The sequence below is a fragment of the Oncorhynchus mykiss genome, chromosome 15, assembly GCF_057628025.1.
Source record: "Oncorhynchus mykiss isolate SJ-2025 chromosome 15, ASM5762802v1, whole genome shotgun sequence".
Taxonomy (NCBI): Eukaryota; Metazoa; Chordata; class Actinopteri; order Salmoniformes; family Salmonidae; genus Oncorhynchus; species Oncorhynchus mykiss.
In genome coordinates this window covers 71,337,791-71,350,000 of record NC_143036.1, presented here as the reverse complement: position 1 = coordinate 71,350,000, position 12,210 = coordinate 71,337,791, and the positions used below count along the sequence as shown (strand labels likewise).

Below are 12,210 nucleotides of genomic sequence, written 5' to 3'. Positions count from 1 at the left end.
TGAGAGGTAGTCACTGTTAAGGTAACGCTGCTGAGAGGTAGTCACTGTTAAGGTAACACTGCTGAGAGGTAGTCACTGTTAAGGTAACACTGCTGAGAGGTAGTCACTGTTAAGGTAACACTGCTGAGAGGTAGTCACTGTTAAGGTAACACTGCTGAGAGGTCGTCACTGTTAAGGTAACACTGCTGAGAGGTAGTCACTGTTAAGGTAACACTGCTGAGAGGTAGTGACTGTTAAGGTAACGCTACTGAGAGGTAGTCACTGTTAAGGTAACACTGCTGAGAGGTAGTCACTGTTAAGGTAACGCTGCTGAGAGGTAGTCACTGTTAAGGTAACGCTGCTGAGAGGTAGTCACTGTTAAGGTAACGCTGCTGAGAGGTAGTGACTGTTAAGGTAACGCTGCTGAGAGGTAGTCACTGTTAAGGTAACGCTGCTGAGAGGTAGTCACTGTTAAGGTAACGCTGCTGAGAGGTAGTCACTGTTAAGGTAACGCTGCTGAGAGGTAGTCACTGTTAAGGTAACGCTGCTGAGAGGTAGTCACTGTTAAGGTAACGCTGCTGAGAGGTAGTCACTGTTAAGGTAACGCTGCTGAGAGGTAGTCACTGTTAAGGTAACGCTGCTGAGAGGTAGTGACTGTTAAGTAACGCTGCTGAGAGGTAGTCACTGTTAAGGTAACGCTGCTGAGAGGTAGTCACTGTTAAGGTAACGCTGCTGAGAGGTAGTCACTGTTAAGGTAACGCTGCTGAGAGGTAGTCACTGTTAAGGTAACGCTGCTGAGAGGTAGTCACTGTTAAGGTAACGCTGCTGAGAGGTAGTCACTGTTAAGGTAACGCTGCTGAGAGGTAGTCACTGTTAAGGTAACGCTGCTGAGAGGTAGTCACTGTTAAGGTAACGCTTCTGAGAGGTAGTCACTGTTAAGGTAACGCTGCTGAGAGGTAGTCACTGTTAAGGTAACGCTGCGGAGAGGTAGTCACTGTTAAGGTAACGCTGCTGAGAGGTAGTCACTGTTAAGGTAACGCTGCTGAGAGGTAGTCACTGTTAAGGTAACGCTGCTGAGAGGTAGTCACTGTTAAGGTAACGCTGCTGAGTTGTAGTCACTGTTAAGGTAACGCTGCTGAGAGGTAGTCACTGTTAAGGTAACGCTGCTGAGAGGTAGTCACTGTTAAGGTAACGCTGCTGAGAGGTAGTCACTGTTAAGGTAACGCTGCTGAGAGGTAGTCACTGTTAAGGTAACGCTGCTGAGAGGTAGTCACTGTTAAGATAACGCTGCTGAGAGGTTGTGACTGTTAAGGGTAGGTACTCACACCAGGCAGCCCACAATAACCACTGGTCTGTTTAAAAGAAGCTGACAGGTTTAGTTTTGTTCCTGTATTTCATGGGAATTTTCACAAGTTCACTGATCTGAGGTCAGTTCTGGGCGTGTGCTTGTACTCCTTTGTGTGTCAGTACGAGTGATGTGAGGCCTTCTGGTTTGTTCAGGTCTTAACCCTTTACTGGTCGAACAACAGAGCAAATGCCAGTGTCCTGTTTCCATGGACCTAGTGCATCAGACAGTCTGGATGTGTCCCTTTTAGGGTGCCATCTGGGACGCAGTTTCCTGTCAGTCTGTCAACTGTAATTATGATGAAGTTGGTGCTGGTCTGGTCTGCTCTGCTAGACTAATGGTATCTGGACTAGAGGTCGACCGATTATGATTTTTCAACGCCGATACCGATTATTGGAGGACTAAATGGCCGATTTAAATAAAATATTTGTAATAATGACAATTACAACAATACTGAATGAACACTTTTTAACTTAATATAATACATCAATAAAATCAATTTAGCCTCAAGTAAATAATGAAACATGTTCAATTTGGTTTAAATAATGCAAAAACAAAGTGTTGGAGAAGAAAGTAAAAGTGCAATATGTGCCATGTAAAAAAAATGTTTCAGTTCCTTGCTCAGAACATGAGAACATATGAAAGCTGGTGGTTCCTTTTAACATGAGTCTTCAATATTCCCAGGTAAGAAGATTTAGGTTGTAGTTATTATAGGAATTATAGGACTATTTCCCTCTATACTATTTGTATTTCATTAACCTTTGACTATTGGATGTTCTTATAGGCACTTTAGTATTGCCAGTGTAACAGTATAGTTTCCGCCCCTCTCCTCGCTCCTCCCTGGGCTCGAACCAGCAACACAACGACAACAGCCACCACATCGAAGCAGCGTTACCCATGCAGAGCAAGGGAAACAACCACCCCAAGGCTCAGAGCGAGTGAAGTTTGAAACGCTATTAGCGCGCACTAACTAACCAGCCATTTCACTTTGGTCACACCCGACTCATCTCGGGAGTTGATAGGTTTGAAGTCATAAACAGCACAATACTTGACGCACAACGAAGAGCTGCTGGCAAAACGCACAAAAGTATTGTTTGAATGAATGTTTACGCGCCTGCTTCTGCCTACCACCGCTCAGTCAGATACTTAGATACTTGTATGCTTGTATGCTCAGTCAGATTGTATGCAACACAGGACACGCTAGATAATATTCTAGTTATATCAACAACCATGTGTAGTTAACTAGTGATTATGATTGATTGTTTTTTATAAGATAAGTTTAATGCTAGCTAGCAACTTACCTTGGCTTACTGCACTTGCATAACAGTCTCCTTGTGGAGTGCAACAAGAGAAAGGCAGGTCGTTATTGCGTTGGGCTAGTTAACTGAAAAGGTTGCAAGATTGGATCCCCCGAGCTGACAAGGTGAAAATGTGTCTTTCTGCCCCTGAATGAGGCAGTTAACCCACCGTTCCTAGGCCGTCATTGAACATAGGAATGTGTTCTAAACTGACTTGCCTAGTTAAATAAAGATTAAATAAAGGTGTAAAAACAACAACAAAAAAACAACAAATCGGCGCCCAAAAATACCGATTTCCGATTGTTATGAAAACTTGAAATCGGCCCTAATTAATCGGCCATTCCGATTAATCGGTCGACCTCTAATCTGGACTCATCTCAGCTGGGCTGGTAGAGTCCTCTAGACTAATGGTATCTGGACTCATCTCAGCTGGGCTGGTGGTCCTCTAGACTAATGGTATCTGGACTCATCTCAGCTGGGCTGGTAGAGTCCTCTAGACTAATGGTATCTGGACTCATCTGGACTGGTAGAGTCCTCTAGACTAATGGTATCTGGGCTCATCTCAGCTGGACTGGTAGAGTCCTGTAGACTAATGGTATCTGGGCTCATCTCAGCTGGACTGGTAGAGTCCTGTAGACTAATGGTATCTGGGCTCATCTCAGCTGGGCTGGTAGAGTCCTGTAGACTAATGGTATCTGGACTCATCTCAGCTGGGCTGGTAGAGTCCTCTAGACTAATGGTATCTGGACTTATCTCAGCTGGGCTGGTGGAGTCCTCTAGACTAATGGTATCTGGGCTCATCTCAGCTGGGCTGGTAGAGTCCTCTAGACTAATGGTATCTGGACTCATCTCAGCTGGGCTGGTGGTCCTCTAGACTAATGGTATCTGGACTCATCTCAGCTGGGCTGGTGGTCCTCTAGACAAATGGTATCTGGACTCATCTCAGCTGGGCTGGTAGAGTCCTCTAGACTAATGGTATCTGGACTCATCTGGACTGGTAGAGTCCTCTAGACTAATGGTATCTGGACTTATCTCAGCTGGGCTGGTGGAGTCCTCTAGACTAATGGTATCTGGACTTATCTCAGCTGGGCTGGTGGAGTCCTGTAGACTAATGGTATCTGGGCTCATCTCAGCTGGGCTGGTAGAGTCCTGTAGACTAATGGTATCTGGGCTCATCTCAGCTGGACTGGTAGAGTCCTGTAGACTAATGGTATCTGGGCTCATCTCAGCTGGGCTGGTAGAGTCCTGTAGACTAATGGTATCTGGGCTCATCTCAGCTGGACTGGTAGAGTCCTGTAGACTAATGGTATCTGGACTTATCTCAGCTGGGCTGGTGGAGTCTTCTAGACTAATGGTATCTGGGCTCATCTCAGCTGGGCTGGTGGAGTCCTCTAGACTAATGGTATCTGGACTCATCTCAGCTGGGCTAGTATTGTCCTCTAGACGAATGGTATCTGGACTCATCTCAGCTGGGCTGGTAGAGTCCTCTAGACTAATGGTACCCGGACTCATCTCAGCTGGACTGGTAGAGTCCTCTAGACTAATGGTATCTGGTCTCATCTCAGCAGGACTGGTAGAGTCCTCTAGACTAATGGTATCTGGGGTCATCTCAGCTGGACTGGTGGAGTCCTCTAGACTAATGGTATCTGGACTCATCTCAGCTGGACTGGTGGAGTCCTCTAGACTAATGGTATCTGGTCTCACCTCAGCAGGACTGGTAGAGTCCTCTAGACTAATGGTATCTGGGGTCATCTCAGCTGGACTGGTAGAGTCCTCTAGACTAATGGTATCTGGACTCATCTCAGAGACTTTCAAAAGAGAGATGTCACAGAGCGATAGCCGAGGAACCTGCGAGCATCGATAATCAGTGAGAGGTGAGCAGGGGTTGCAAGAAGCTTCACAATTTGCCTGGCTGTGCAAACAACCATTTATTTCAGCAAATGTTTTACGATCTGTCAGTTCTCAGTGCTACCGTTCCATTGGCATTAATTGATTGTGCACTCAGACCAGGCCGGTAAAATTTTACATTTCTAGGAAACTACAAGTGGTAATTTCCTTTGTTGTATATGCTACTTCTTCCTTAACGGGATAGTTCACCCATTTTACAAAATGTTTATTTGGCCACTGTCTCCAGATGCTAACTTTTTAGCACAAAACCCAAAGCAAGTCAATATCCACAATATTTGAATGTCTTATTCAAGGTGAACTATCCCTTTATACATAGTAATTTGAAGTCCAGCTCAGTGGGAGTTCTCAGCACAGATGTGTTCTTTAACCTAATCAAAGTGGTTGGTATTATACTGCAAATGAGCCTCTGATCACTCGTTATGGTGAGTACGAAATGTTTGTCTGGAGTTTAGTAGAGGCAAATCTCTGTCCTTCTGTTGTCTCCTCCCTCAGCAGAGTGTGAGAAACCGGCTAGGTTTTGTGGCGGTGCAAATCAACTTTCTTTCTGCTTAGGCCTAACCCAGAATCATGACCCTTCTCAGCAGGCTAGATTTATACTGTACCAGTATTTTGTTATTTAACCTTTTATTTAACTAGGCAAGGCAGTTAAGAACAAATTCTTATTTACAATGGCGGCCTACCTCGGCCAAACACGGACGACGCTGGGCCAATTGTGCGCCACCCTATGGGACTCTATGGGACTCCCAATCACGGCCAGTTGTGTGATACAGCCTGGAATTGAACCATGGACTGTAGTGACGCCTCTAGCACTGAGACACAGTGCCTTAGACCGCTGCGCCACTCAGGAGCCCTGAAAGTATATTTGTGCAGGTGGTGAATGAGATTGTATAGCATCACATGCAGTTTCTGTTCTTCAACAGTGTACCTCACTGATCTAGATTTTTAGGGGTGGGTTGTGGAAATTTAGCTCGCTAGTGTTTTTACCACTAAATAAATATTTTGGAATTTATGCAAATGTTTCTGTCTAGCACCAGTCATTATGCTAGAATTTGCCTTACTGATGTAAAATGACATCTCTGGTACTTTTGAGACTGACTGGGTTCCAACCTGGGTCTCCTGCGGACCACAACATTGTGTTAGCCCACTGAGCTGAAGCCACTAGACGACTGAAGGATGCTGGGAGGTCTTCAAGTTGAGCCAGTTATGGTCAATGGAACGGCTTTTAAAGCAGATCACTTTTGGAGCGTTTATGTCCAGACCCAGTCTCTGGATGGCGGGTTTCCAAACCGCTCTCAAAACAACGTTTTGCAATATTTGTCCTTGGATGAAACTTGCAGCCCGGTCTCAAAGGTGCAATTACCGTTCCTGAAATACAGCTTGTGGAAGCAAACAGTAGCTATATCGCCTAGCGTTATTTAGCTCGTGTGGTAGATCAGCAATAAGCCACTGAAGGAGTGCAAACATCTATTGAAGTGGCTGTCATCCCAACCACTTGTCTGACCCCTCTCACACCTTCTGTTCCTCTCTAGGCACAACCCACGCCAGATACAGGAAGTCATGCAGGCTTGTTGTTTCTATGGATGCATCACAAATGGCACCCTATTCCCTATATAGTGCACTACTTTTGACCAGGGCCCTATGGGATGCAGCCTGTGTCATCATGCCAGCTAGTGTTCAGCCTGGCCCTATGGGATGCAGCCTGTGTCATCATGCCAGCTAGTGTTCAGCCTGGCCCTATGGGATGCAGCCTGTGTCATCATGCCAGCTAGTGTTCAGCCTGGCCCTATGAAGAAAAGTCTGAAAACAAAATGTGTCTAATAATAGCCCAGTTTTCTCCCATGTGATCACAATTAGATTATGTGGAATGTAGATGTTTTTTTGTCTTATGACGCCCCCTGAGAAAATATGATGCCTCATTCTGTACCTTTGGAGTTTAACCCTGACTTCAGAACAGGGCCTTCAATGTAACCCTGACTTCAGAACAGGGCTTTCAGTGTAACCCTGACTTCAAAACGGGGCTTTCAGTGTAACCCTGACTTCAAAACAGGGCTTTCAGTGTAACCCTGACTTCAAAACGGGGCTTTCAGTGTAACCCTGACTTCAAAACGGGGCTTTCAGTGTAACCCTGACTTCAAAACAGGGCTTTCAGTGTAACCCTGACTTCAAAACAGGGCTTTTAGTGTAACCCTGACTTCAAAACGGGGCTTTCAGTGTAACCCTGACTTCAGAACAGGGCTTTCAGTGTAACCCTGACTTCAAAACGGGGCTTTCAGTGTAACCCTGACTTCAAAACAGGGCTTTCAGTGTAACCCTGACTTCAAAACAGGGCTTTCAGTGTAACCCTGACTTCAAAACGGGGCTTTCAGTGTGGTCTTAAGCCCCTGACACCAGACCACGTTAGGCCCTCTGTCTATGCTCCTACTATCTGTCTCTTTTCTCCTTGAAATTCTGATCCCCTTTAAAGAATAATAAAATAAAACAGGGCCTTCGCTGTCCAAGTTAAGCATTCACCATGGTTCAATCTGTCCACCGTACCTCTACCTGCTTCACTCGCTCCTCCAGAGGCTCGTCTAGACCAGCCCAAATGAATGGCCTTTCCTTTAACCCAGTTGGCACTCTTCCAAGTTCACTTCTTTTTTGGCTTTTTTAGTTGCCCCATTGATCACTTCATTGTTGGCAAATGAAAACATATCGGGAGGAGAGGAAAGCCACACTGTCTTTGTGAAACCACTTAAGACATCGTCCCCTCCACGTCCCCTCATCGTCCCATCTTAACTTGTTTTCCCTGGTGGGTCTTTGACTCAGCAACCGAGAAAACGGAAGCATTAATGAGGCTGAAGCGAGGCTGAACACCTAGTCGGGCCGGAGTAACATGGTGATGGTCTGAGTCGGTTGTTGTGTCTCCATTGGTCGCTTGCTGGGGTGTTGGTTTTGCTTTTGATGGCTGAGGAAATCAGGTGCCCTGCTGGCAGTTATTGGTGCAGAAAGGCTTGGAATGAACGTAGACACATGGTGTCTGAGACAGTGTTGTTTTGATTTTGCGTGTGTGCATGAGTGGCAGCAAACCAACAGACAAAAGGGATACATTAGAGAGAATCAGAGTTACTGCGGGAAAACTAAAGGAGCTTTCTCAGAAGAGAGCTAGCATACACAGGAAGATAAAAGGAGGGAGAATAAACAAGGGGGAGAGAGGGAGGGGTTGTGTGTGTACGAGAGAGCAAAAGACAGAACAGAATGCTCACCATGGTAGCAGGAGAGAGAGAGGGAGGGACTTGTGCTCTCCAGCACGCTGTCTCTCGTTCCCTCTCCCCCTTCTCTCCAGTGTGTGTGAGAGAGCTCAGTTGTTGGTCGTACCAGGGCTAGTCCTGTCACGCAGCAGCAGCAGCCACGTCACCGCCAGGCAGCCGTCACAAGGTATGCATTTCCTCTCCTCTCTCAGAGCAAAACTAACACTGCCTTTCTGTCAAAGAAACACAAGAAAGAACAGTGGGTGGAGGATGTTGAAGCTTAGCGGAAGCTTTGGGTTGTCTTGGATTGATATGTCAGTGGGTGTGTTCCTCTGCTTTCTTTGTTTGCAGTTTGTATGCCACATACCGAGAATTGTAGTTCCACTAGTAATGTCATTATTATTTTGCTGCTGAACATGGGGAGTTGAGTTGTTCCACTGTATCTGCTTGTTTGTTGATGACTGTGTAGACACTGACTGCCTTCAGATCACAAACTTGGAAGAGTGCCTAGCTAGCCTAGGCATGCTAGTATGTGTACCCTGCTAGCATCTGAAGCTAACAGAGATACTATCCTGTCATCTGGACAGCACAGCTGTGCGCTAACAATGGACAGCACAGCTGTGCGCTAACAATGTTATCAGTGTTATCTTGTAGCAACGTTAGCATCACTCTGTTCAGTCCATTTCCTTTGTATGCTGTTGGGGAAATGCTGAATGGGGATTGCTGGGCTGAGAACTGATTGCCAAGAAGTTGTGGATTAATCATAGACTGAGCTTCCCTGTGGCTTGTTTACTAGCTAGGGTCATGGAAGCAAGGTAGAAACAGAGAGAGTATTATACCTTACAGAACTATCTATAAGACGAGATACTCCCAGGTACAAAGTATGTGGACCCCTGCTTGTCGAACATCTTATTCCAAAGTCATGGGCGTTAATATGGAGTTGTTCCCCCCTTTGCTGCCACAGCAGCCTCCACTCTTCTGGGAAGGCTTTCCACTAGAACATGTGCTGCAAGGACTTGCTTCCATTCAGTCAAGAGCGTTAGTGAGTTCTGGCGCTGATGTTGGGTGATTAGGTCTGGTTCGCAGTCTGTGTTCCAATTCTTCCCAAAGTTGTTCGATGGGGTTAAGTTCAGGGCTTTGTGCAGGCCAGTCAAGTTCATTCACACGATCTCGACAAACCATTTCTGTATGGACCTCGCTTTGTGTACGTACGGGGGCATTGACATGCTGAAACAGGAAAGGGCCTTCCCCAAACTGTTGCCACAAAGTTGAAAGGACAGAATCGTCTAGAATGTCATTGTATACTGTAGTGTTAAGATGTCCCTTCACTGGAACTAAGGGGTCTAGCGTGAACCATGAAAAACAGCCCCAGACCATTATTCCTCCTCCACCAAACTTTACAATTAGCACTATGCATTCGGGCAGGTAGCGTTCTCCTGGCATCCGCCAAACCCATATTCGTCTGTCAGACTGCCAGATGGTGAACCGTGATTCATCACTCCAGAGAACGGGTTTCTACTGCTCCAGCGAGCTTTACACCACTCCAGCCGACACTTGGCATTGCACATGGTGATCTTAGGCTTGTGTACGGCTGCTCGACTATGGAACCCATTTCATGAAGCTCCCGACAAACAGTTATTTTGCTGACGTTGCTTCCAGAGGCAGTTTGGAACTTGGTAGTGAGTTTTGCAACCAAGGACAGACTATTTTTACTCGCTCCGCGTTTCAGCACTCAGCGGTCCAGTTCTGTGAGCTTGTGTGGCCTACCACTTCGAGGCTGAGCCGTTGTTACTCCTAGACGTTTCCACTTTACAATAACAGCATTTACAGCTGATTGGGGCAGCTCTAGCAGGGCAGACATTTTACGAACTCACTTGTTGGAAAGGTGGCATCCTATGGCGATGCCACGTTGAAAGTCACTGAGCTCTTCAGTATTTTTTTATATTTTTATTTAACCTTTATTTAACTAGGCAAGTCAGTTAAGAACAAATTCATATTTATAGTGACGGCCTACCAATGATGGCCTACCAAAAGGCAAAAGGGATTAAAAAAATACTAATAAATACAATATAAATATTGGACAGAACACACATCACATCAAGAGAGACAACACTACATAAAGAGAGACCTAAGACAACAACATAGCAAGGCAGCAACACATGACAACACAGTATGGTAGCAACACAACATCATAATAACATGGTAGCAGCACAACACATGGTACAGTCATTATTGGACACAGACAACAGCACAAAGGGCAAGAAGGTAGAGACAACAATACATCACACAAAGCAGCCACAACAGTATGGGCCATTCTACTGTCAATGGTTGTCTATGGAGATTGCATGGCTGTGTGCTCGATTTTAGACACCTGTCAGCAACGGTGTGGCTGAAATAGCCGAATCCACTAATTTGAAGGGGTGTCCACACAGTTCTGGAACGTATCTAGAAGACTATTTACTCTGTGTCAATCAGTTACTTTATAAGTAGTTTATCACCATGAGGAAGTAGTTTTGGGGTCTCCGTTACTCACGAATTCCGTTCATTAGTGCTTTCCCAGCAATGGCTGCTGCTAAGACCCAACCGGGAGGGAGTTTTGGCTCAGCAGAGACATTGGTTATATAGTGCCCTACGTTTGACCGGTGTCTATAGACACTATGTAGGGAATAGGGTGTCATTTAGGACGCTACCATTGAACAGTCTGGGTCTGAGTGTGTGTAATCAGATTGTTAGCATTAGACCGGTTGCACTGTGTACATTGATTGGGAGCGTGAGGGGATTGGTCAAATGACTCTTCTTCTCTGAGAGTAGGGTGTCTTTGGATTGGGTGACAGCACTGGCAGCGCTTTTACTGACCAATAGGGTTATAACGGTGACCTGGCAGAGCTCTTGCTAACCAATAGGGTTGTAACGGTGACCTGGCAGAGCTCTTGCTGACCAATAGGGTTGTAACGGTGACCTGGCAGAGCTCTTGCTGACCAATAAGGTTGTAACGGTGACCTGGCAGAGCTCTTGCTGACCAATAGGGTTGTAACGGTGACCTGGCAGAGCTCTTGCTGACCAATAGGGTTGTAACGGTGACCTGGCAGAGCTCTTGCTGACCAACAGGGTTGTAACGGTGACCTGGCAGAGCTCTTTCTGACCAACAGGGTTGTAACGGTGACCTGGCAGAGCTCTTGCTGACCAACAGGGTTGTAACGGTGACCTGGCAGAGCTCTTTCTGACCAACAGGGTTGTAACGGTGACCTGGCAGAGCTCTTTCTGACCAACAGGGTTGTAACGGTGACCTGGCAGAGCTCTTTCTGACCAACAGGGTTGTAACGGTGACCTGGCAGAGCTCTTTCTGACCAACAGGTTGTAACGGTGACCTGGCAGAGCTCTTGCTGACCAATAGGATTGTAACGGTGACCTGGCAGAGCTCTTGCTGACCAACAGGGTTGTAACGGTGACCTGGCAGAGCTCTTGCTGACCAACAGGGTTGTAACGGTGACCTGGCAGAGCTCTTTCTGACCAACAGGGTTGTAACGGTGACCATATAACTGCGGTAGTAAACACAGACCCAAGATAGGCTTCTGAAACCATTTTGAAGTCATACAGAAATGTCCAGAGGAAATGTGTCCTCTGCTGAAGCTGGATGGGTGGTACTTTAACTGAAAGTCTATATAGCACTTTAGGACTTTATATTGATTCCTATCTTGTGTTGACTCTGCAAAGCCACAACTGCTTGGTCTATAAGCACTCCTCTACATTCAACTAAAGGGCGTACTATGTGCAGGACAGAAACAGGTGCTGAGATGGGGTTTTGGTGTGAAGTTTCCTGTCTGATGTTTCCAGATACGTCAGGCCTTTTGTTGTGAGAGTTAACAATCAAACCAATCATCAGAAAGAACCGAGAACCAAGGGGATAGAATCAGGAAGCCTTTGACCGATATCAAGCCATTATCTCAGTTTGCATTTGATATGAGCTTGAATGCGAGCAGAGGACGCTCAACAGTCCAGAGGTGATAACCTGTCAAAATGTCCATATCGTCATAGACACCTGAATCCAGGCCTTGTTCTGTTGTTCACATCTCCCTGTCATTCCCTCTGTCATCCATGGCTGTTCATCCTCTCTTCAACCTCCTCCAGTTCTTCCTCGCTCATCTCTCTCTTATCGCTACAGCCCCTCCCATCACCCTCTACCTCCAGGGTGGACGTGTCTGTCATCTCCAGACTGTCATTGAGCCTATCCCTCCGGACCCCCAGCATCGAACCCCCAGCATCGGATCCCCAGCAGAGCTGAAACTCTAGTCTATTCTGGGTCTGAGACGGTCCACCTGGGAGGTTGTTCTCCCTCTTTGAGGTCTGGCCATAGTCCAGGAAATGGCGAGGCTGTCTCACTAGGTGGTGGATTAAGGTAAAGTTGCCCCTATATGCTGATCTTGGGTCAGTTTTGCATTTCCCCCACACTTGG

At 46.4% G+C, this 12,210-nt stretch overlaps 1 protein-coding gene across 9 annotated transcripts in view; it reads left to right on the top strand.

Annotated features, from left to right (window-relative positions):
- LOC110500965 (oxysterol-binding protein-related protein 8) overlaps positions 1–12,210 on the top strand; it is a 141,272-nt gene that overhangs the window by 37,378 nt on the left and 91,684 nt on the right. For 2 of the 9 annotated variants that reach the window (XM_090201006.1, XM_090201005.1), the window contains exon 1: positions 7,515–7,944. The exons of 5 other annotated variants lie outside the window; for them this stretch is intronic. In XM_090201006.1, coding sequence (XP_090057132.1) covers positions 7,581–7,944 — 364 coding nt within the window. In that variant the 5' untranslated portion in view covers positions 7,515–7,580. Of the gene's footprint in view, positions 1–7,514; positions 7,945–12,210 lie in introns of those variants that run through there. 2 more of the 9 variants (XM_090201012.1, XM_090201010.1) reach the window with 1 other exon arrangement.